The sequence below is a fragment of the Phalaenopsis equestris genome, unplaced genomic scaffold, assembly GCF_001263595.1.
Source record: "Phalaenopsis equestris unplaced genomic scaffold, ASM126359v1 Scaffold000740, whole genome shotgun sequence".
NCBI lineage: Eukaryota > Viridiplantae > Streptophyta > Magnoliopsida > Asparagales > Orchidaceae > Phalaenopsis > Phalaenopsis equestris.
Genome location: NW_018165180.1, coordinates 117,938 through 143,298, shown reverse-complemented (window position 1 = coordinate 143,298; position 25,361 = coordinate 117,938). Strand labels below are relative to the sequence as shown.

At 35.9% G+C, this 25,361-nt stretch overlaps 1 protein-coding gene across 2 annotated transcripts in view; it reads right to left on the bottom strand.

The window, feature by feature from the left end:
* The window catches only part of LOC110030549 (probable 1-acylglycerol-3-phosphate O-acyltransferase), a 28,859-nt gene extending 17,073 nt beyond the window's left edge, over nt 1-11,786 (bottom strand). The window contains exon 1 of one of the 2 annotated variants that reach the window (XM_020733296.1): nt 11,447-11,786. In XM_020733296.1, coding sequence (XP_020588955.1) covers nt 11,447-11,616 — 170 coding nt within the window. In that variant the 5' untranslated portion in view covers nt 11,617-11,786. The remainder of the gene's footprint in view (nt 1-11,446) is intronic. The other variant, XM_020733297.1, reaches the window with a different exon arrangement.
* Between the last annotated feature and the right edge of the window lie 13,575 nt (nt 11,787-25,361).

Genomic DNA, 25,361 nt, shown 5'->3' with positions numbered 1-25,361 from the left:
TATATATATATACGTAAATTAAAAAGTCCTTCCGAAGCGGGCGACGGGATTTCGATTCCGGCGACCGACAGCTTCTTACGGGCGACCCCCAAACATTAACTTTTTTCCCCTTTTAAGCGCCGACACCGCTTCGACTTTTGCTTCTTCATCGCACCCAAGGATTGTAGGCTTCAACACTCCTTCCTAGACCCACGACTTCGACATCTCAGCTTCAGCACTTTTGGTGTGAAGATCAGGGAACAAATCTTCCTCGTCGTCTCAGGAAGAATCAATGGCATTTGGATCGTATAACAAGACACGGATCCTACTCGTGGGCTATTATCAGTAACATTTGGATCAGGATGCAGATCCTACTTGTAGGCTATGATCGATAACACCTGGATCGTGTAACTGAATCCTATTTGTGGGCTATGATAGGTAGCATCTGGATCAGGACACGAATTCTACTTGTAGGTTATGATCGATAGCATATGGATCATGTAACTGGATATTATTTGTGGGATATGATCGGTAGTATTTGGATCAGGACGCGGATCCTACTTGTAGGCAATGAACGATGGCATATGGATCGTGTAACTGGATTCTATTTGTGGGCAATGATCGGTAGCATTTGGATCGTGTAACTGGAAGTGGACCCTTCTTGTGGCTATGATTCAAATTTTTGGAAGACAATGATAAAGGAGTTCTTGTTTTTCTTTGCTCAAATCATGTAATGGTTCAGGAGTTATCTCTAAGGCTTCGACATTCTTAGCTTCGGCACTCATGGCTTGAGAATTTTTTATTTCGGCAGTGTTATCAGTTTCTTGTTTGCAAATTAAGGCTTCATGATCAGTCAATATCAATTTGAGGGGGAATGTCAATCAAAAAGGATGGAAATCAGGCAACTAAAGTAGGAGTTTTCTATAATTAGGAGCTTCCTTGTTTAAATTATTTCCAATATCTTTATTCTTATTTATTTTTCTTTTAGCTGAATATTTAGATTAGGAATATGTATTATTAAGTTGTCTAAAATAAATTATAAAGAATATTTTGTACCAAAAATATATTGTAAGATTATTATTTAATGGAATGAAAGCAAAGGGAAAAGACATGAAGTCTATTACGAATTCAACCTGTTTTTCTCAAAACATTGACAGACTTGGGAGAGTAGGTATGGTGAAAAATAGAATAATTCTTACAAGTAGTTCCTTATAATTTTCTTTAACTTAAAATGATCAAAATATATTGGATCTACAAAACATTATATTTTTCTAGAATGCTAAGTAGTAAATAAATCTTAAAACATGTGGTCTAGATTTATGATATGTTATTAGAGCAAAATTTTGAGCTGTAAGTAGATGTGGAAATTGTAGGTGGGCCGTTAAATGCATGGTCGTCTTGTGGAAAAAGTGTGTTATTGGAAGGCATGTGACTCAAATGTTCTAAGAAACATAATGCTAAACTATACAGTTTGTAGGATGTTTTCATTTTTTATATGATTAATTAATATTGACTAACATTTTGAAAACTATGGCCAGATATAAGAAGAGAAATAAAAATAAAAAAATAAAGGCTTGCTCCCATTCTTTCACCAATTTTTTTAAAGTTTTTTCTTATGTTAGTCATCCAAATGTTTATCCAACATTTTTTTGGGTAATTTTCATAAGAAATTTATTATAAAAGTTTTTATGTGTAGTGACCATAATTCATTACATATGTACGAAGATTTGTAAAAGTTATGTTCCTAAATGAAATTTAATGTTGTAAGAAGATTCCTGGCTGAATTATTACAAGAGAAAATTATTTTTTCCATATCACAAATCTAAGCCACATGTCTTGAGATTTATTTACTACTTATTCTAAAAAAAATAAAATGATTCATAGATCCAATATGGTTTGGTTGTTTTCACTAAATGAAAATTATAAGAAATTCATTGTAAACATTATCCTATTTTTCAACATGCCTACTATCCCAAGTCCATTTTAAAATTATCTATAAACAATAAAAGCGAAAGCCCAAATATTTGATAAACTCAATTTCTTTTATTTGTTTATGAGTATAAACACCCCAAGTAGTGGGATTAAGGCTTTGTTGTTGTTGTTGTTGTTGTTTACGAGTATAAAAACAACAGTTCTACTCCACACAATATAAAAGACATTTTTTTTAGAAATGAGAAATGTATTCTCATATAGATAAATTAAAAGACAACCTATTTCTCAAAGAATTCAAAACCTTTCTCCCACCTTCTTTGTCCTTCAATATCAGAGAAAATGAAAATGCTCATGCAACGGATCTTAAGTCTTGAAGATACAAAAGTTGCTTGGTTAGATACACAACAAACATAAATGAAAAAAAGTTTTGGGGTTTAGATAGCATGAATTTTAAAAGCAAAGTAAATAATATTTCTCTTTCTCCCTTTCCCCTCTCTTTTCTATAACCATTCAAGATGATGACAATAGTGATAGGCATCAGGACTTCAGTGGTGGCAAAAAAAAGTTGTTGTGATGATACGAGGCAATAGGTGATAGCACACAAGAGGAGGTCAACAATGGCTATGATGACAATGGCGTAAAAGGAATAATTGCAAATAAAAGGGTGGACCAAAGGGGTGTGGGATCTAAGCTTTGGTCAATCTAGAATAAAATTCAACTCACGATTTTTGGTTATTTTAAGGTATTTCAAATATTTTGAAAGCCCACAATGTTTTTTTTTTTTTACTTCCAACCAAACAACCACCAAACACTAAAGGACCATTTGGTTGGGTATTTTTACAATACAAATATTTTAAAAAGACTTGTACTTTAGAATATATACTTTATTTAGTTGGATGTAAATCAAATTTACTCAAATGCAACAAGGGTAGTCTCCGGCAATAGGTATTGCAATAGGAGGCAAGCAACAGCATTGGCAAGCAACGGGCAATGGTGGACAATAACAAAAGTAGTGGGTAGCAATCTCCAATGAAAAAAACAATATTACAAATTCAATGTTTCCCCGACGTTCAAATTTTGTCCAATTTCATGCTATGATACTCTAAATCATCTATACAAATACTTTATATTTAGTTCACGTCCTACCAAACACAAAATAAATCAAAACCTCTGCATTTCTTCCCTACCCGCCTAATACTTATAACCTAACAACCCCTTCAAAAATCTAAGATGCATTCAAATAGAGTACAATATAGGACACCAAAAACATGCAAACAAATAAACCCTAAGCGTAAAGCAACTTTAAATTGCATAAAGATGAACATAAAACAAAATGAAAATATATCTTGAGAAATTATAAAATGAGATTTTGAGGATTACAACCTGACACGAATTAAAATTTTGAAATTTTTGGAAGATAATGGAGTGCTTAGATAATTTATTTTTTAATGGAAGCATAGAAAAATAAGATATTCAATGACTTGTAGGGATGTGTAATCAATCTATTTAGATGGATCAGCTAACTAATTAGTAAAACTAAATCAAACTAAAATTTGAAATCAAAAACTTAAACCAATCAAAGCCAAATTGAAATATAATTCGGTTTAATTTATTTATTTATTAGCAAATCAAAATTTAGTATTGGGTCATAAATTATTGAAAATCAAGGTTCTACTTTAAGGGTCTGTTTGGGGCAGCTGTTGATTATTTATAATTATTTTGATAATCTGATAATTTGTAGATTATCAGAATAATCTGGCTTGTTATTTGGGGGGGAGCTTATTCAGAATAGCTTATTAGTAGTTATGACTGTATAAATGACATTCTTGTCTCTGTCTGGTAAAACTGTTTGGGGTAACTTATTCAGAATCACTTATTGGTAGTACAGAAGCAAATAGTGCAAAGTGCAGAAGCATACTATCATCACAGATCAGTTCCAAAAGATAACATACAGTTATCACACTCTCGTGAGTACCAGAAAAAATAAAAAAATGATAAAGACAAATACAACTACAATGAGATATATTAAAATATTTAGTTTAAAACTCTGACTACGTCTGTCCTCAGCTGCACCATCAACCTAGGAAAACATCAAATTTCCATCACTGTTGACAGTGTAACATGTGGGACTGTCGGTCCATCGGAATAAACAGCAACGAGCTGAAGCACTCTTGCAACAACTGTAGAACTGTCTCCCATAACTATGAGGCTGACGCGACGTGAGTAACGGAGCCGGTAGTCCACAATAACATAAAATAATTCTATCTGTCACTGATATCCTATAACTCATGTTTGTATAACTGTGAAAAAAAATCAAATGTCAGAACTTATTTCAAAAAAAAATACACATTAAAATTGATCTAAATATATACGAAGAAAAGAAAGACTTGTTGGATTAGCTGCCATATATAACATCTGTTATAGATTCCCTCAGAGCAGTCATCTCAGCCACACCCTCCGCTTCGTGAACTTCAAATTCATTAAAGTCATTCTCATCCTCAGGAACTTAAGGCCTGATCATAATTTATGATGGTTCTTCATAGACATTCAGCTCATCGTTATTAGTCATACTAAATTCCGTATCTGAACGTAAAGGGTGTCGTCGAATGAAGTTATGAAGTGTCATTGTTGCCACCACAATATGCACCTGCTTCTGGAATGGATATGATGACATATCACGTAGGATTACCGATTTTTTCTTCTAAATCCCAAAAGTTTTTTCAATTACCTCACGTAAAAGGAGTAACGTTTGTTAAACATTTCTTTCCTACCACGAATAGTGTCACTTGCTCGCTCAAAATTAGGAATATGATACCTAGTGTCTGGATATTGCTTCAGATAACCCCTCTGCAAAGGGTATCCAACATCAACCAAATAGTATTTTCTTGTTATGGAAGATATTGTTATTTGCAATAAGTACCTTTAACTAGGAATTTTATAAATCAAAATATATCTGAAGGTAGATGAGGAAAACCCTGCGATCTATTCTTAGTAGCACAAGAGAAAATTCGATTATCATGTGCACTCTCTTCCCAGGCCGCCATAACATATGTGAAACACATGTTGAAGTCACAAACCGTCATGACATTTTGGGTAGTTGAACCACTTTGATCAATATGTCACCTTGTTCTGGCTGGGTATTCGGGCATCAACGTGAGTACCGTCAATTGCACCTATGCAGTTTTGTTTTACAGGGTTTAAAAATATTTATATTTTGATATAAACATAAATAAAAGAATAGTTACCATGAAGTAAGGTATGTAACGGGGATCAGATGCGATTTCTTCCTAGAGTATTACCAAATGATGGATCATCTGGCCTGATGATTTTAGCGGCTAAGCTAACAAGTGCATGTATTCTTTTAGAGAAATAACGGCTTATTGTCTCCGATGAATACTGAAATCTCTCCATAGCACCCCTAATTGATTCATTTTGTGACAGAATATATAGCGTTATAGCCAATACATCTCTTCTCGTAGTTCTCGAAGAACCTTGGAGTCTGTGATCCAACACGTAGGCACATTCCATTGCCATAAAACCATCGCCATAAATATGTGCCTACGTTTTGGATCCTAAAATTTTTTCATACTTATTGCATGAAAGCGCTTATCCTCTACTACTTCAGGTATGGTAGACTAAGTTCGAAGACATTTGAAGATAGTGATGTCAGGAAGTGGAGCAGACGGTGGAGCTCCAAAAGCATCCATAAGTCTGTCAAACGAAGTTTTGACAAAATTGTCATTTTCTTTTTTTCTTCTTCCTAGCCTGGGCCTCTTCATCTGTGGCTTGATTCCCCCATCTCCCTATAGTTAACACTGTGTATTTCTTCAACTGTCATCGGCTCTGGTGGAAAATCATCGGGTATTTTTGCAAACCCCATCTCACTAGGGTTGAATGCATGATTTCCTATTGCCAAAACCCCCTTAAACATTATGTCAAGTTTATCTTCAAGAACCGGCTCAATTCCGCTCTGCTTGTATTTCTTTGCTGTCGGCATTGTCTATAACATTACAATGAGAGAATTTAGGGGGATAATTGTTTAAATTAAAAATATTTTAAATTAACCAAAAAATAATGACAATTTTGCTCTATTTTCTCGGCCCACCATTCATCTGGAGCATCAATGCCCACCATTCATCTGGAGCACCACCATTCATCTGGAGCATCAATTGTCTGTTTGATTGGATCCCAGCCCAACCCAGTGGATCCACGTTTCAGCTCCTTCCAAATCTTTCACTCCTTCAATTGATCCCATTTATTTTTAAATTTCAGTCTGTCATAATCCCTTCTAGTCAATTCTTTAAACCTTTTAGCTATATTCTGTCAACCTTCCCTGTTGAAATAGGTGGTTGACATATTCTTGATCTCAATCTCGGTGATGCAGAGATTGCAGAAAAAATTTGTAACTTTCTTATCTCATATCGCTGACGGACCACCGTCACTTGTCTTAGCCATGGTGAAACTATATGAAGAATTGCAACTCAACATGCATAAGAAAATAGTTGAAGAAATATTTGCACCAGCACAAGCACAAATCTCAAGACAACAACAACACAAGCCAACAACAACAACAATCTCCAAATAATCACATTTGCCACCAATACAAACAACATAGTAGCTATTTGCTCAAACAAATAAAATATATAAGGACACAAAAAAATTATGTAGTTCAGTCAAAGACCTACATTCACAGTAAGACATCGAACATGTTTTATTAAGCAATTGTATAAGAATACATAACTATAAATCTAAAGAGAGAACACTACAACATGCAATTCTTCCTCCCTTTTCTCCCTTTGGTGATAATAAAAGTTCTCCAACAAACAAATAAAAATACAACATGTTTTCATTCTTCCACACTTTTCATGTATGCTAAAAACCGAATCACATTTGAAAGCCTAACATAAAGCACAAAGTCTCGCATATGCATATGAACAATAAACCAAAAGCAGATACAACCAGTAAATTCGGATCCTTGTATCAGAAAGACCAAGGATGCATTAGCAGATCCCTGTATCGGAAAGACCAAGCAAACATTGTCATTATGTATGTACTTAACTTCTCAATGCTATAACCATGGTCATTCTTAACATAAACCGAAATGATAAGTGTATGGAATCCTCTCGATGACAAGGTAGATATAGGTTTGAAACATTAGAAATACAAGTTAACTTCCCAATGCTATAACAATTACAATATCGTAATAATTTGAGATGCATTTTCATGAACCAAGCCTCAATCTTCAATTATATAACCAAATGACTATGGAATCCTCTCAATGACAAGGTAGATATAGGTTTGAAACATTAGAAATACAAAGCTATTAAGCTACCATTGGAGAATAAACAATATCGTAATGATTTGAGATGCATTTTCATGAACCAAGCCACAATCTTCAATGTATAACCAAATCAAAATTTCCTTATTTTAACGAATTCAAACAAGATGCACATGTCTCATTTGGTCATACATTTTACAAATAACCAAATCAACTTCCATAGCTTGCATCAAAGTCATAATCCATACCAAAGACGATGACATACCAATGAGGATTGCAATGAATACGTAGATATGCAGCTCATAAACAAGAATTAATAGCAGCATTTTCATGAACCAAGCTCGTACCTATATTTCCTATAAACAGGAATTAATTGCAGCCCATAAACAGCAGCTCATAAACTTGAAAAACAAGGATTAATAGCAGCTCATAGACAGCTCTTAAGCCTTTCCTTCCTTCTATAAGGAGCTCACAAAGTATTCCTAACTCCATGAAAAAATCCTTTCTTTTTGACTTGAAATAAAAAGAAGGAAATCATTGTCCTTCGGTCATCCAACAACAGGAAAAAATCGAATCAAGCAGCAAAAAAATGAAACAAGCAGCAAAAATCAAAACGAAATTCGGCCCCCATATAAGGAAACCATTCTCCATACTTTTCTTCACGGCCAGCAAAAAACGAAAGGAATTCTAGGGCAAAGAACCATTCGCATTGTTCCAGTTGAAAACAAACGAAGAAGATGAAAATCCTTTCTCTTTGGTCAAGGAAGAAAAAAAAAACAATGAACAACGACGTTCGATCATCTACAAAGAACCATTCACTTCCACCAACGTTCGATCGCTCTAGGGGAAGCATTCCTTACGAATTGACGGTGAGGGAAAACATACCTTACGAATCACAAAGAAAAATCGAGAGGAAGACGGTCTGAGATCGGCTAGGGTGACGAATCCAGGGAGGGAGAGCACGGGGGAGATCAGGGGTATCTATGGCAATGATAAAAGCTAAACGCGGGACGCGGCCCTTCATCCGCGTCGGAGAACCCTTAAGAAAGTCCAATACGCTAACGCACTGCGGTAGGATTAATTCACTCGAATGAGAACTCCAAACACCTAAATAAGCTGCCCCAAACGGGCTCTAAGAGTCTCCTCACCTTCTCTCTCTTCCTCTAGCGGACCACATACTGTGAGGCACGCCGCAAAAAAGCTAGTAATGGACCAATCGATCCAAGTAAATTTAATTTTTCAAACATTATTTAATTTCTTCATTTATTTGTTTAAATGAAGATCAAAAATTGAAAACCAAAATTAAAAATTTTAAAATAAAAATCGGATTGTCATTTCAAAATCACACTAAATCAGCCAAATATGACATGTTCAGTTCAATTTTTTGGTCTTGGCTAAGTAATGTATACCATTAATAACACAATAAAATATTTCAATACCAATCATTAAAAATAAATGAGGCATTCAAGAATATGATTGGCAAGGGCATCAAATTTATGACTCATATAATTAAGTTATGTTAGATGACAATGGAGCACAAGATGAGAAATCTTTTTGGCCTTAAAAAATTAATTTGATTTTTACGCCACGAAGTAAAGCTTTCAATAAAAAAGTGTAGAAATCAATAAAAGAATCCTCAAAAGATGTTTTTGATCTTCTGAAGGCATATAAATAGTTGCAAGAGAAAAAAAAAAATATTTCATGAGCATTAAAGAAGGTCTCCAATATGTGTTGCACAACAAATACTATCATCTTTAGAAGTTGCTATGGAATAATTGAAATTTTTTCAATCATTGTAAAACTATATAAATAATCAATATTAAGTTCAAAATTTTATTATAGAGATATTTAGAAAAGATATTAAAATTAAGGCGCCTTTATGTATGTGATTTGTAACCAACACATTTTGATAGGTGGGACATCATTTGAAGTGAAAATTTTAAATAATACAAAAATTACATTATCGAATATAAGAAGCAAAATATTAATGGAAAAATCACTAGATAAATGATATTTAATTTTAGGGATGTTAAATATGCACTAACAACTCAATGGTGTTTGCAAATCATGTATAAAAAACATGTAAAATGTTCAAATTTCTTGAATCTATTATAAGAAAAAGTTCATTGATCACAAGATAGAAGTGCATTAGTAATAATATGCAATAAGAAAATATCAAGAAAATTTTAAGTAAATTTTGTTAAATTGCAATTAAATAATTCATTCCACGTGGCTTCGTGTGTAGAGCAACAAATGAGTAACAACAAAAAAATAAGCTAGGTGTGACCAAAACTATTGCTTGGATGGACATTTCAAAAAATTAGGAAAAATAAAGCAATGATTGATTTTGTTAAAGCAACAATGATAGTATTACTATTGACTTAAGTGGTATAAGAAAGAATATCAAAGGAAGACAATTCACTAATAAATTTGATACGTAGACTGATATGAATAAAATGAAATGAATGCAATGAATGCAATGATAATACATGTGGAGAAAATGACTAGATATAATATGCAAGTACTAAAAAATAGAGTTAGCACATCATCTAACATTATGAATGAATGGAGGATGATTCATGAAATCGGCCAAAAATAGTGAAGATGCGGCTAATGATAAAGATGATGCTAGTTGTAAAATGTGGAACCCTATAAGTTATTTCAAAACATCAATATCTTCAAAATTGAAAGTTTCTTTAAACTATAAATAGTTAACAATAGTACTTGAATGATAACATTAATCCTTAAAGCTCTATGACATCAATGACATTGAAAATCAACTTTATTAGCATCATAATTATGAGTATTGCAATAATTAAGGGCATTATTGATACATTTTTAGCATTCATTCCTATTCAGGGCTGCATGTATCAATAAGGTTGTCTAAAATTAATCCTTTAAACAATTCTTATCATTTTAACATGGATCATTCCTATTTTCTTAATTAGTATTTTCACAAGAATTTTGTCAACCGCCTAATTGTTACTTATTCCTCTCAATAGTACATGCCCAAATTATTGATTTATTGTTTAAAATTTTCTTAAATAGATGTGACACTTTCATTCTCTAATATGGATTTCAAACAATACCATCTGGCATTTACAAGATATACTCATATGCCATCTAATTTACTACACTAAATTTGGTAAGTATTGAGGCCATATCCTGATACATATTTTGATATTTAGAATCAATCTTTTAGGAGAATTAAAGTAATAGGTATGATGTCTATCTATATTAGCATGTTAAGCAATGACATAGTATTTGTATACCTATGTGGGCATTGATCACCCATAGTTTAGGCAAAACCCAACGACAAAACTGATTTAGTTGCCCCATGCAACTGGCCATTTCTGGAGATTGCAGTAGTACCACAATCTCCTCGAGGGATCCAACAAACCATCTTAAATTTGGGCTTTTCCAGTGCGACAGTAAACCGCTGCCAAATGGCATCTACCAAAATTCTGCGAGCCAGTCGGCGTCCCATTAAATTTGGGCTTTTCCCAAGCTTGGTGTCTATCTATATTATCATGCTATAACCACGCACAGAGCTTTTTTACCTATAGCAACTGCCTCCCTGGCCAATTGAATAGATTGGAATGCCATCACAGTCTAGCTAGCTACTATCGCCCGCACTGCACTTGCTCTATCTCCAAGGCAATCAATCATTGAGCCATGCTTCTACTGCCCAGGCTGTTCATCTACCTCTCTCCCCTACCTAACTGGCATCTCTTAGGAGGGCCCAGATTGAATCCAACTCCTTCCCCCTCCTCTCCTGAGTCAAAAAGTATCTTAAGCCAAAGGGCTACTCCACCTTCGGCAATCTCCTGGCCACGATTATCCATTGTAGGCCGTTCACACCAGCCCTTCAGATTTGTGAATAAATCAACCTTGATAACCATACGGCTACAGAACATAAATGATTTCAACACGATAAATGCCATTCCAAGCTCTTTTTCCGACTCAGCCTTCAGTCCATTCACTCCACTTATATCTAACCCCAAAACCATCAAAAGTGTAAAGATTTGATAAGGACCTCATGTCTCCCCAATCGAATCGACACCTCAAATACAATCATAATACGAAACCCTTGCACCCAAAAACTGAAACCATCCACGCTTGGGCATTGTTTAGACCAACAATCCATCAGCAAACCAAAATTAATCCAAAAATTTTGATGAATTCTTCACAAAATAAGAGAAGGAAGCTATTCTAATAACCCATCGAAGAATAAAAAATTGAGCTCCATATGCTTACTTGACGAGCGAGAGAAGACGCTTCTCCGCGGCGATGATGTGGTCGGTGGAGGTGGGAACCCACCGCAGGACGCTCGGCCATGCCCACTTCGACGAACTCGCCACCGCTGTCTCCGACGCCACCGCTCGGCTAACCTCTTCCGCCATCTTCGCAGTAACAGTCCTGTGCATCACACGGGTAGCCACGTCTTGCTTGCAAGAGGGGTCAAGCTTTTATCATGCCACACGTCTCAAAGGAGTCGGGAGGAGAATGAGAAAGGAGAGAACTTGTAACCAACTAAATACCGAGCAACGGATGACGAACGTGCCTACGTCTGCGCCGATTTGCAGGCGTGAAACTTCCGTTGAAGAAACCCGATATTTCGGGTGTATTAAAGTAGTGGAATAATGGGTTAGTATTGATGGGTGTTCTTCAATGGTATCAATCATAATTATAATATATGACCTAGGATTAAAAAAACCCATGATTGAATAAGCTTTAATTGATGACTATCAAATTAAAAATTGTATGATAAAAAAGAAACTACATAGACCAATGAAGATCGAGTCGTTCTGAGCTGTCTATTAGCAGAAGATGATCGAACTGATGAATCTAGAAGTGAATTACACAATATTAACCTGGAGAATCAGGTGATCATACAAAAGCCAAATAAGGCACTCATAGGCCGAATACGAAAGATTGGGTGCGAGAGGCTGAGCACGTGAACTACCAGGTGACAAGAATCTTCAATTTCTGTAAAGGAGTTAATCAAGAGAGGGTCTCACCAAGATGTCAGTCTTAACGGGAATATGATTATTAAAGGCACTTGTATGTCTAGAGATCTAGGGGTAATATAGGTCTAAACATGTCATTTTATGGAGGCCAAAGCCTATAAATAATGAGCACTAAATGTAAAACAGATTTAAATTTTTAGTCCTGAGCTAATAAAAAAGTTGAATGCTACATAAATAATTATATAGGCTTTGAGAAAAAAAAATATATAACTGCATGAAAATTTCATGAAATTGGAGCCATGTACATTAACTTCGTGCATCATAATTGGGGTAGCGCAATTAGGAGAGTTCAACTTCAAACCAAGAAAAGTGTAGCTTATATAGAACTTTAACTTAGAAAAAAAAAATTTAATAAGCATTTTATTTAAATTATTTAAGCATCAAGTGTAAAATTGTATATTTTTGCATGTATATATGCTGAGAATTGTTGAAGGGTGAAAATCTAAATTCCATATTTTATATTTTTGGAATTTTAAGATTTAGGAATTTTGGTCTTCAATTATAATGGGAAAATTATCCAAATTAAATTAAATATAATTATTTGCAGAAATAGTTTATATATCATTTAATTTGGTTGGCCAAGGGGAGTTGGAGCCATGCAAGGTCTTTTTAGAAGAGGTGACCAATGAGTCAAGGAGGTTATATAGCTAGCCCCATTGAGTTTGTTACATGGTCAGCCTATACCTATTCATTTAATTTCTCATTTTCAAAATATCATATTAAATATAATAACTATTTAATAATATTAATTGCTGCGGAATGATGTTTTTTTTTTTTTTTTGTTGTTTGATAAAAAATATTTGAGTTAAATTCTAAGTGTGATGATTATTGATGTCTTGTCATAGTAATTAGAGATTTTGCAATCTCTCCAACCTAACTTACTTAGGTGAGTGATTAGGTTCATGTGTTTCTATTTTTTTTTCCTTTTTTAGATTGTTTTGAATTCCTTTGGCATCTCTTTCTCAATTCACAAAACTAAATCTCTAACAAAAATTACCACAAAAAGCCCATTAAAATCTTGTAAAAGTGGTTAACCAAGTACTTGAGAAATCATATATAATATAGTTATCAAAATTAATTGTAGGTTCTACAATTACTTAGAAATCTTAAGAAACTCGAGATATATTCCATAAACACTATTTCTATAACAAAGTTTTTCTTCTATGGTTTTGTTGCATTAAGTTAGTCCGCTAAAGCCATAAACTCAAATAAATTCAATATGGACATATTAGAATATCTTGGAACCCATTATAAATTTGGAAAAAGAAATATTTAGAAATTTCTAAAAATTTTGAAACTCTACAGACTACTATTGGAACTCTTAACCCTAACATGCACATTTTATTTTAAAATCTCGAGTTCTTTTACTTTTATCTTAATTTTAAAATCAAACTGGTTGTTATTATGTTAGTTTATTATAGTCTATTCTACGACTTTGGTCTACTATTTATGGTCAATTATTTTAAAGTATAAAAAAATGGATATTTTTTCCACTATAAGTATTATCCACCTTACTATAAAATTTATATATGTTAGATCATATATGAGGCCACCTCTTTTAAATGTCGCCCCTTTCATGTGACGTGCTTTAGATCTCTTTGATCTTTAGAACGGGGTTGTTGTGGCAACCCCGACAAAGCCATACGGTAACTGGAGACTTTACCCTCTGCACTTAAATGTTGGTTAGAATAATATTCGTTAGATGGTGTGTGAGGTTAGGACTAGGATGCTAGCTAGTATTTTTTATATCTCTGGCTATAGTTCTCTGTTGTCTTGTTTGTTCTAGTCAAGCATAACTTTTGTGCTTTTAGTGTGCTTGTGTGTGTTGATTTTTGATATGCATGGTAGAAAAGGCATGCTCATACCTAGAAGACTGTCAACTACTTGTTGTTACATCCTCTCTATGTACAAAGCCACATTTTCCTTCTCGTGATCGGTCTGCATGACATTAGAGACTTGCCACTCTGCCTTAGTCATCCTTCCTTACTTGTTAGAAGCAACATCTTGTTGAACATTCCAGATATTGTCAAATATTTAAGATGACCTTTGCGATCTTATCAGCCTCTCACTGCACCTCAAGCCAAACTTTTGCCTTGATCTTCAGAAAGGAGATGTCATTCTAGGTTATTGGGATCGACAACCATTCTTCTAGATAGTAAAACAGAGCTTCAGCTTCCAATCATTTATCATATTTTTAAGGTGGCAAAAATAAAAGTAATCCATGAAAAAAATTGGACATATTCACCGATGTATAACCAAAATGAGAACATATATTTGAAAAGTTTGATTGACAAATTGATGCCCCTCTTACGGTGAAGACCACAAACACCATTATCACATATATTGAATTTCGTATCACTTGAGCGGGGACGACCCCATAATAAATAAAAATATCACACAACTTATCACACAATAGGAACTGGAGGCCAAATCAAAACTATTATAGATAAATCACCAACTCATTCTTCTTCACAATATTTGCCCTCCCTTGAAAATTGCAGACCTTGAAAAGGATGGAGGGGTCGTTGATGTGGTTTTAATGATATCCCAACACCATGGCTTGAGACATTTTAGATGGTATGGAAAGAGGATTTGTTATGGAATCAAGAAAGAATGACGATATGGAACACGAGGAGTCGCTTCCTTGCGATGGGGAGTCATTTCTCAAGTAGAAGAAGGTGAGAAAACTTGAGAGAAAAGGTTACAGAAGAAAGGAAAGTATCTCCACAATCATGACACCTCTTTTTATAGATTTGATGTGAATCAAAACCATTACAGGGCAAAATTGGAAGTGTTCACCTAGAATAACTCAAATTGAAAAGACTAGTGCGAAGACTAAGAAAACTATCATTTCCTTGAATAACATCATTTACATGATCATTACATACATCTGACTCAACAAGGAGGAAGAAAGAAGCTTATAATTCACCTTAGTAGAGACTTGTCGTAGCCAAACCAACATCCAAAATAGAAATTCACCACCAAACCAAAACTAACCTTAACCTATCAGACTTAGTCCAGACTTGGAAGGTCCAAAACAAGAAAGAGAGAGGAGTGCTTGACTAAGGTTAATCAAGAGGAGTTGGCTATGTTACCCTCTTTGGCAGGCTGATAATTTCCCCTACATGTTGCTTTCCAACCTTGACCTACGTCGCAGGAGCTCCATCTAAACCCAACCGAGTCTCTTCAACTACTATATCAAAAAAGAATGATAAAATTGTTAAAAATTCAACAACCAAAGACTATTCTGACAAAGAGAAAAAAACTGGCCCGCGGATCTAATCGACTGAGACATAGCGAGGTTCTTAGGATGAAGTCACGTGAACGATGAAGGATCGACAAGCACCAAAAAGGTTTGGCCCCCTGTCGTATAAGGGGCCACTACGAGGACCGTTGTCAGAGCTAGGACAGATGATTGCATGTTTGCAGTCGTGGCCACGAACTGGACTTTTCTAGAGTCGCCCCAAAAGAGCCACCCTACTCAGAAGGCAAGCCATTCCTCTTCTTTTTCACATGTTTTCTCTTCCAATCAAGCTCATGGGTCAGGACATTTCTTTCTTTTCTCTCTAGCTAATAAGCACAAAATAAATCTTTACTCAGAATGGTGGCTTGGGGCTCTAGAGCACATCCATCATAGGACACTTTTTTGCAAAGACACAGATGAAAGGGAGCACAAGGAAAGCAAATTTAGAAAGGTTTCATTCCCTATTTATTAGAAGTCACTAACACAAAAAACAAGGAAGTATCAATTATTAAAAGTTAATTATTAAGATTCAACTTTTGCCGGATTTAGTTCTCCCATTGTTCTTGCAACTTGTAGCCTCCTAATATACAAGAGAATTGGGGAACTAAAAATGTATGATCAAAGTACGTTAAATCGGATCAAGCGGCCTTGGACGGGGTCTAAAAGTCAATCTCGACTAGGGACAAAAAATATTAGTCAGTATGGAGTGAACGGTCCAACCGACCGGGCCAAAAAGCCCAACCAAATGATTAGACAAATGACTCGCTAATCTAAGAGTAAGTGGGCTGGAGATTCAACATGTAACAATTTGTTCATAGCAATAGTTATTTTGACACTTATAGCGACTGACTTGAGATAGAGAATATCAAGGACATTATTGATATTTCACAATGTAACTTCTAACTACTATGAATATGAAAAAATTGACATGTGAGGGAGAACTTCTTTGGGAGATGGCATGTGAATATATTATTACACTTCCAAGGCTCTCTCTCTCTCTCTTTCTCCTTCTTTCTTTTACGCCATGTTCCTTTGGTGTGATTTACAAATAAATCTGAGCTCAATAATAATATTAATGTAGTAACTTTTATGATAATTATTTACTTATTATTATCTTAAGATAATAACAGAATTAAAGCATAAGAAAAATTTATAAAAATCATATTAAAATTTAATAAATTAAACTGATATTTGTTAAGAAAATATTGCTAAATTTATAAAACTAATCACAAAAAATTCTAATAATTGTAGAAGATTTAATGCTCCGCGCCGTTTCAGTGGTAGGCGGCTTCGGCGGGCTTTACGTTTTGGGCTCGCCACAGCTGGGCTCAGTTGCTTTCCAAATAAATCCTTAGCCTAATATGGTGGCCTGCCGACACATCATCTTCATGTAATAGTGGAATTTTTTGTATCAAGTATATAAATCTTTGCATTTACATACATACCACACATCTATTATGAATTTTCAAATCTAACGCATGAACTTTTATTTTTATATTTATAATATTCAAATCTTTTTACAACACATCAAAAATATTATTTTATTAAATTTTAAAATGTGAAATGCACATTCATTTGGAAGCAAAGTGGTATAAATATAAATATTAAGTTTGGACAGTAGATATATAAATACGTAAGAATTGTGTGGCATATATGTAAATCTTTCAAAAACAAATTAAGGGTCTGTTTGACCAATTTATGAGATAAATGAGCTGCTGATTAGCAGCTGATCCGGATAAGCTGACTGGCTATTTGGTTTGTGTGTTTAGTAAACAACTGATTTACAGCTGTTTTTGAATAAATGATCATTCTGTCTATTTGCAATGTTTCTGTTAATGCTAGATAAATAACCATTCTGGATAATCACATAATTTATACGAGCACGAAAATAAATACTCTCTAATTACTTTAAAATTAAAGTTTAAGTCCTCTATGAGACTATTTCCATCACAACTTCAAGAATTTGTGGACTATTTTAACACTTTTATAAATTATTGTACAAGAACAATGACATATAAATTACTTAAAATGAATAAATTTTTTGAGATATATTATGAGTGTCGTAGTTCAAAATTTCGAAACTATTTTATTATTTTTGGGTGAGAGATGTGTCGGTGGCATTTACATACATACCACCCAATTCTAAGTTATTTGCATATTTAAAATCTAAATTTTACATTTTACATTTATAATATCTAAATATTTCATATTATTTTAAAAATATTATTATTTAATTTGTTTAAAAAATCATAATAAATATTTTTAAGATGGCAGATATATAAAAAAGTAGAAGTTTAGATCTTAGAAATGTAAATACATATATTTGATAGTCGGTATGCAAATCTTCCCTTTTTTTTTTTTTTTTTTTTTTTTTTTTTTGTCGGTTTCCTCCTCTCCCTCCTCGCTCTGCAGAAAGAAAAAGAAAATGGGGAAGCTAGGAAGTGAAGCCTCTGCGTTATGGAGAAGCGGAGAGTCCGAAGCCAAGCGGAGCGTAGCCATCTTCTCCAAATCTTCGAGTGAGAGAGGCGAATGACGAATGGGAATAGAGATGGGCGGCGCTGCTGATATGGGCAGGGCTGCAGATGGAGAGCTGAAGGAGATTGCCATAGAGAACCTCAGCGTCGAGATAGATGAGCGAGAGGGAGTGAAGTGTCAAAATATTTTCTAAAACGTGGCTCTGGTTTTCACCGCGGCCCGCGTTTAATGTAAAATTCAAATGAAGATTTTATGTCGATCACAGGTGATAAGCTGTCCCAAACACACCCTAAATATATATCTATTAATTAAAGTCAATATGTACATTAAATGTTATAAAAAAGAAAATAATTAACAAATATAGTGAAACACGTGGAATTGAATTTGCAAGAATGGGAAACATTTCTTATTATAAAATAACAGAATACTTATTTAATTTAACTTGAAGTTTTGTATTATTGTTCTCAGGAATTTATACCACGATTAAAGTCGTTGCTCTCGTCAGGATTTCATGACCATACGTTGTCTAAACGTTAAATTCGATCCTTATATTTTTTATTTGATTTGTAGGAAAAAATATAGAGAAAATAAAATGCCGGCAGTATTAGTGATTGAGGGTCGACAGTTAGACTAGATCAGTTATTATGGCATGACTCATATACCATATAGGGACAGACGCTGGAACAAAGCGGAGCGAAAGAATCTGTCCAAATCGGGAAATTACGTTATGTGGGTTGGGGCTATACGGTACAGGGGTAATTTGGGAATTACATATTGTACTGTATGGTTTACTCTAGGATTATAAATAAACCTGTTTGTAATCCTAGTCTTTGAGAGAGCTGAATATTATATTATGTACTCTTTTCTGAATATTGAAAAGGAGGTCGCCGCTCTGCTCCCGAGGACGTAGGCATCTTTGCCGAACCTCGTTAAATCTCTGTGTTCTTCTGGATTTGTGTTGTTCTTGTTTTTCTTCGTCTAATTTTCTCAACAAGTGGTATCAGAGCGAGATTCAAGGACAGGGAAGAAAAATTTCAGCAGTGCAGGAATAAAGAAGATTTTGGCAGAGGAGTTTGGCGGCTAGGGCGTCAGATTCAGCGCAGGAAGTTGCTACAGCGAATTCGACCGAAGCAAGGTTCACGGCAGTTCTGAATCGCCAAAGAGGAGTTCGGCGGCACAAGGATTTCGGCGCAGGCTTCATTTTCGGAATCGCGAGCGAAGCAGGTTCGTGTGTTACTACGAACAAACACAAAGGTTTCGACACAGTTCGCAGAAGTGTCACAGAGTTCTTCTGATTTCTCTACCGTTCGCGACAGATAGAGGTTGCGAGTAGTCCGACAACGGCTTCGGGGAATTGGGCGACGCTGTGGTTCGGAAGGCTCGGCGCTGGAAGGACGGGGTTTCGGTATAGCAGTAGAAGAAGAAGAGTTCGCTAGTTCGCGACTTCGGTACAACAGGAGAATTCGCGAATTGCAAGAAGTCGATATTGGCGGCGGCAAGCTTCTTGCGGAAGGCTGCTGGGCCGAAGGAAGGAAAGGAATCCTTTCCTCTTGTGTGTGGATCTGAAAAGGAAGGAAGTTTTGCAAAGGAAGGTTCGACGCATTCGTGAAAGGAAAGTTCTCTTGGAGAAATTGGAAGGAATCTTCCCATTTGTTTCCTTTGCTGGTTCGATCCGTTTTCTTTGGAGGCTGCGGAGAAGAAAAATGAAGTAAATCAATAAATTCTTTTCCCGCTGAAGAAAGGAAAGTTTTTGAATTTTACTTAATTAAAGGAAAGTTATTTTTTAATTAAGTTGATTTAAGGGAAATATTTAATTAAAGAAACTTAATTAAAATTTTCTTTGTTGGATCTGCGGAGGTGAGATTTCTTTTGCTGGAGGCTTAAGAAAGAAAATGATTTGAAATTTAGTTAATTAAATGAAATATTTAATTAAGGGAATATTTCAATTCCTTTTTTTTTTGGAAAGTTTTTGTTGCTTCTCTGGGAAACTTAATTAAGGGAAAATCATTTTTCTTGGAAACTTAATTAAGGAATATTAATTAAGAGATTATTTAAAAGGGTTTGTGGCAGAATCAAAACACAATTTCTGGCTGGAGAAGAAAATTTGGAAGTATTTTCTGAATTTCCTTGGCTGGAGAAAGAAAATCTTGGCTACGACGCAGAAAATTAAAAATCTTGGCTAGAACGCAAAAAAAAAAATATAAAATTTTGCGGATTGTTCGTAAGACAGACGGGCTCGCGGGAACGAACAGATGCAAAGTTGTTCGGATAAAGGGCTGCGGCAGTTCAAGAGTTATGCTTCGGGGAGTTCGCAATAAAGGCGGTGTCGTGATTTCGAGGCGCGACAGTTCATGAACCTTTGCGACATTAGACGAGGTGGAGTTAGCGAACATGAGTTCGTGTGCAGTTACAGCGAACATGAGCGTTTCTCAACATCAATCAATCGATAAAATCTAACTGTTCGAATCAATCATACCTGCTTGAAGTGTGACCGACAATGCCGACTCAACCTAGCTGACTGAACCGATCTTTATCGAGTCAAAGCTAAGCAAGTTCATCCTATCGAGCCAGAGATCAACTGAACGATAGACTCATATATATAAAATATCTAGATTATCACGTAAAACTCTTTTTAAAGCAAGTGTATAAATGTAACATCATCATATTGTATTCTCTCCACTTTAAATAATGAGATTATGTTATGGATAAAACATGATAGGCACACATATTACAATTCATTAGCGGTTCTATCTTTCTCCTTTCTTACGCTCTATTCTTTGATATGTGATTCTCATACCAATTATCATTCAACAATAACTCAATTATAGGACTTACTGATAAGGAAAACAATAAAAACAGAATACAATAGAAAAGGAAATAAATAATAACAAAATATAAGAGACAACTAATCTCTCTAATTTAAGGAGAGAAATAAATTTAGATTCTCAAGATCTCTCATATAACTTATAACCCTCTAAATATAGAGTTATAACAAATATGAAATATAATCATTAGTATTTTTGAGATCTTTCAACACTCCAGGTATTTTTGAGATCTTTCAACACTCCCCCTCAAGTTGGGTTGTACAAATTGTACATGCATAACTTGTTACATAATTCTTCAAAGTTGATTCTTGTGAGAGGCTTAGTGAGGATATCTTCTGTTTGATATTGGGAAGGAATGTATGCAAGTTCGACGACTCATCTCTAATATTTTCTGAGATGAAGTGTCGATCGATCTCGATAATTTTCATTATGTCATGGTGTACTGGATTCTTTGCAATGTTGATGGTTGTCTAGTTGTCACATTATAGTTTGACAGTTTTTTTTAGTTAGTATTCCGAGTTTGCTGAGTATTCTTCGAATCCACATTCCTTCATAGATCCCGAGTGCAAAAGCTCTGAATTCAGTTTCAACGTTGCTTCTTGATACCGCAGACTGCTTTTTGCTTCTCCAAATGACTAAGTTTCCTCAGACATAAGTGCAATAGCAGGAAGTTGATCATCGGTCCGAGACATCCCCTGCCCAGTCTGCGTCTGAATACACTTTTATACTTCGATCCTTATTTCTTTGAAACAGTAGCCCATTGCCTGGAGTCATCTTGAGGTATCTCAAGATTCTATAAACTGCATTCATGTGTTCTTCCGTAGGGCTGTTCATGAATTAGCTAACAACACTAACAAAAAAACTAATGTTGTATCATGTGTGTGAGAGATAGATGAGTCACCCCACAACTGTGCCAATCTTCTTGTATGGATCCATTGGAGTATCAACAGGTTTGCAACTGAGCATACATGTTTCCTTCAACAGGTTCAATGTATATTTCCGTTGTGACACAAATATTTCTCATTTTGATCGAGTTAGTTCCATGTCGAGAAAGAACTTTGGGTTTCCGAGGTCTTTGATTTCGAATTCCCGAGTGAGAATCTTTGTCAATTTTGTGAGTTCTTCTTCGTGATTTCCAGTGAGTATGATATCATCGACATATACAGTTATAATTGCAATCTTTTTTTTAGGAGAGGTTTTCACGAAGATAGTGTGATCGGTCAGACACTGAGTATACCCGTGTTTTGTCACTGATTTTGCAAATCTATCGAACCTTGCTCGGGGAGATTGTTTGAGGTTTGAACCTTGCTCGGGGAGATTGTTTGAGGTCGTACAATGATTTTTGGAGTTTGCAGACTTTGCTGCTTGAAAAGGATGCTTCTAGTCCGGGAGGTGCTTCCATGTAAACTTTTTCTTCCAAATCACCATTTAGGATAGTATTTTTTACGTTGAGTTGATGTAGCTACCAGTCTTCATGTGCTGCAAGTGAGAGAAGAATTATGATGGTGTTAAGTTTGGCCACAGGGGCAAATGTTTCTTGGTAATCAATACCATAGGACTACATAGGACTGTGAAAAACCTTTTGCTACGAGACGTGTTTTTAATTTCTCAATTGTACCATCTGCCTTGTATTTGAGTTTGAAGATTCATTTGCAGCTGATTGCTTTCTTTCCCTTTGACATGCCTGAAACAGTCAATGTACCATTCTTTTGTAGAGCACTTACCTCCTCATTGATGGCCGCTTTCCACCCCGGGTGTTTGAGAGCTTCATCAATGGTGTTTGGGACTTGTGTATTTTTTAATGCAGGGACATAGGCTCGATAGGCTAAAGATAGTCTTTCATAGGACACAAAGTTAGAGATCGAATGCATCGTGTGTTCGTACTTGATTGGAGGTCGGATGGACCTAACACCTTTTCTTAAAGCAATTGGAATGTCGGAGTCATCAATCATAGGCATAGTAGATTCATGTTCAAGTGTGTTCATACCTGAGTGGATTTTTGTAGGAGTGGATCTGATTCTTACTCTTGGATTGGTGTTGGATGTGTTGGATAATCTATGTGCGAGTTGGATGCTTGAGGACTAGACGAAGAATGATTATTTGATACATTTTCAGGTGAGTTAGATGAACTTGCTGAATCTGAGTCAGGAGATAATGAGTTCGGTTCAATTGACGAGGAATTGGTGTGTGGTGGTATGAAATCATTGTCCCCCCAAGACTGATATTCCCTTAAAGTCTTTCCCTGAATATTAGAATTGGGGTAGTAAAACTAATTTTCAAAGAAGGTGACATCCATAGTGTTGTAGGTTTTTCTTGTGAGAGGAGAGTAGCACTTATACTCTTTTTGAAGAGGCTAGTACCTGAGAAAAATACATTTAGTAGATTTGTGTGAATGAATGTGACAAAGGAGGAGCAACCAAATACTTTGGTAGGTAGACTTTGGGCAATTTCCTTGATTTTGGGAAATGATTTGAGAAGGAGTTGAATTGGACTTTGAAATTTGAGAACCCGAAAAGGCATCCTGTTGATGAAGTAGGCTGCAGTGGATACAGCATCACCCCAAAAGACCTTAGGCACGTTAGAGGAAAACACGAGGTAGTGGGCCACATCGAGAAGGTGGTGATTCTTGCGTTCGACTATCCCATTTTGTTGAAGAGTGTCGATGCAAGAACTGAGTTGGAGGATGACTTTCGAGGAGAGATAAGAGCCGAGGACAGAAGCGAAGTACTCATTTGTATTATCAGTCTTGAGTGTCTGGATGGAGGTTTGGAATTGTGTTTGGATCATTGAGTAAAATTGTTCAAATATGTGACCGACTGCAGATTTATCTTTCATAAGAAATGACCACGTTAGTCGAGTGTGATCATCAATAAAGGAGATAAACCACTGAGTTCCGGTAAGGGCTGTAACACGGGATGGGCCCCAGATATCATTATGAATGAGTGCAAAGGGTCGAGAAGAGGTGTAATCAACACGTGGAAATGACGTGCGGGTGTGTTTAACAAGTTGACAAAATTCACATTGAAAAGAACGAACATCTTTATTGATAAATAAATTTGGAAATAGTTTTGTAAGATAAATAAAATTTGGATGACCGAAGCGAAAATGCTATAACATGATCTTGGAATCTTTATTGACACTATAATGGAAGACAAAATGATGAGTAGACAAATGTCCACAACAAGGTCATGGTGGTGAATTACCGTTGATGACGTAGGGACCCGAGCACAACTCAACATTGCCAATCGTTGTCCTCGAGTCCGCATCCTGAAATTTACAAGTGATAGGTAAAAATTTAGCAATACACCTCAGATCACTAGTAAACTTTACAATGGATATTAAATTGCAATTTAAGGTAGGAACATGAAGCACAGATTGTAGTAGAATATTTTGGGTGATACGCACGAAGCCAAAGCCGGCGACTTTGGAGACAGAGCCATCGACAACACGGATGGTGGAGTTGTCTCCGCACGACATATAGTCATGTAAAAGGGAGGCATCGCCAGTCATGTGATGAGAAAAGCGTCAGAATCGATGATCCACTGACCGAGGGATGCTTGATTGGCTATGAAGGCGTGGTAGAACATACCTTGATGCGCGAGCAGGCCGATGATAGGGTCGGGAACATCCAGATAAGGTGGTTTGCCGATTAGTTTGTGCAGTAAATCTAGTTGCTCTTTGCTGAATGGACTTGGCGCTGGTGCAGGAAGGTCATCGACAGCGACAGTTCTGTTGGTATGAATGGAGAGCGCGATTAGACCGAGGCTTCCAATCGGCTGGCTTTCCATGAAGCACCCAACACGTGTCTTTATTATAACCCGGTTTGCGATAGTGGTCGCACCAAGGACGGCCCTTGAGACGGCCTTTGCGTGATGGGTTATCGCTGTGTCGAGGCGGAGGAACCCGAGCTGCAAGGGCGGAGGCGTCAACAGAGAGATTGAGCGAGGTGGAGATAGGCACAAGCATGACTTTCTGGTGGCTTTCTTCGTGGCGAACCTCAGAGAAGGCCTCGCGAATGCTCGGTAGTGGTTTGAATCTCGAAGAGTTTGGATGTGTTATCCGAGTGAGAGTATGTCTCTCGAGCAGCATCCCAAATACTCTTGGCCGTGCTACAGAGAAGAAAATTTTTGTCGATGTCGTTAGTCATGGAATTGATTAACTACGACATGACCATGTGATTTTCTGCATTCCATGTCCGAAATTTTAGGTCATCCTTGGTCGTTTGAGGTCATCCTTGGTCGGAGCGACGACATCACCGGTGATATAGTCGTCATTGCCTCTGCTGCAGATAAACATCATGACAGATTGGGACCACTGGAGGTAGTTCTGACCGTTGAGTTTGTGGCCAGTGATGAGGGAAGAAGTGTCATCGATCCCGGTTGGAACAAGGGCAGATGAGACGGAGGATATTTCTTAGGTGGAAGAAGAAGAAGTCGTTATACCGTAGAAGATTGATATGACTCTGATAATATGAAAAGATATGAGAAGACTTAATTTTATTGATGAAAAAAAATGGTATAAATACTATTTACAGGACTTACTGGTAAGAAAAACAATAAAATCGGAATACAATAGAAAATAAAATAAATAATAACAAA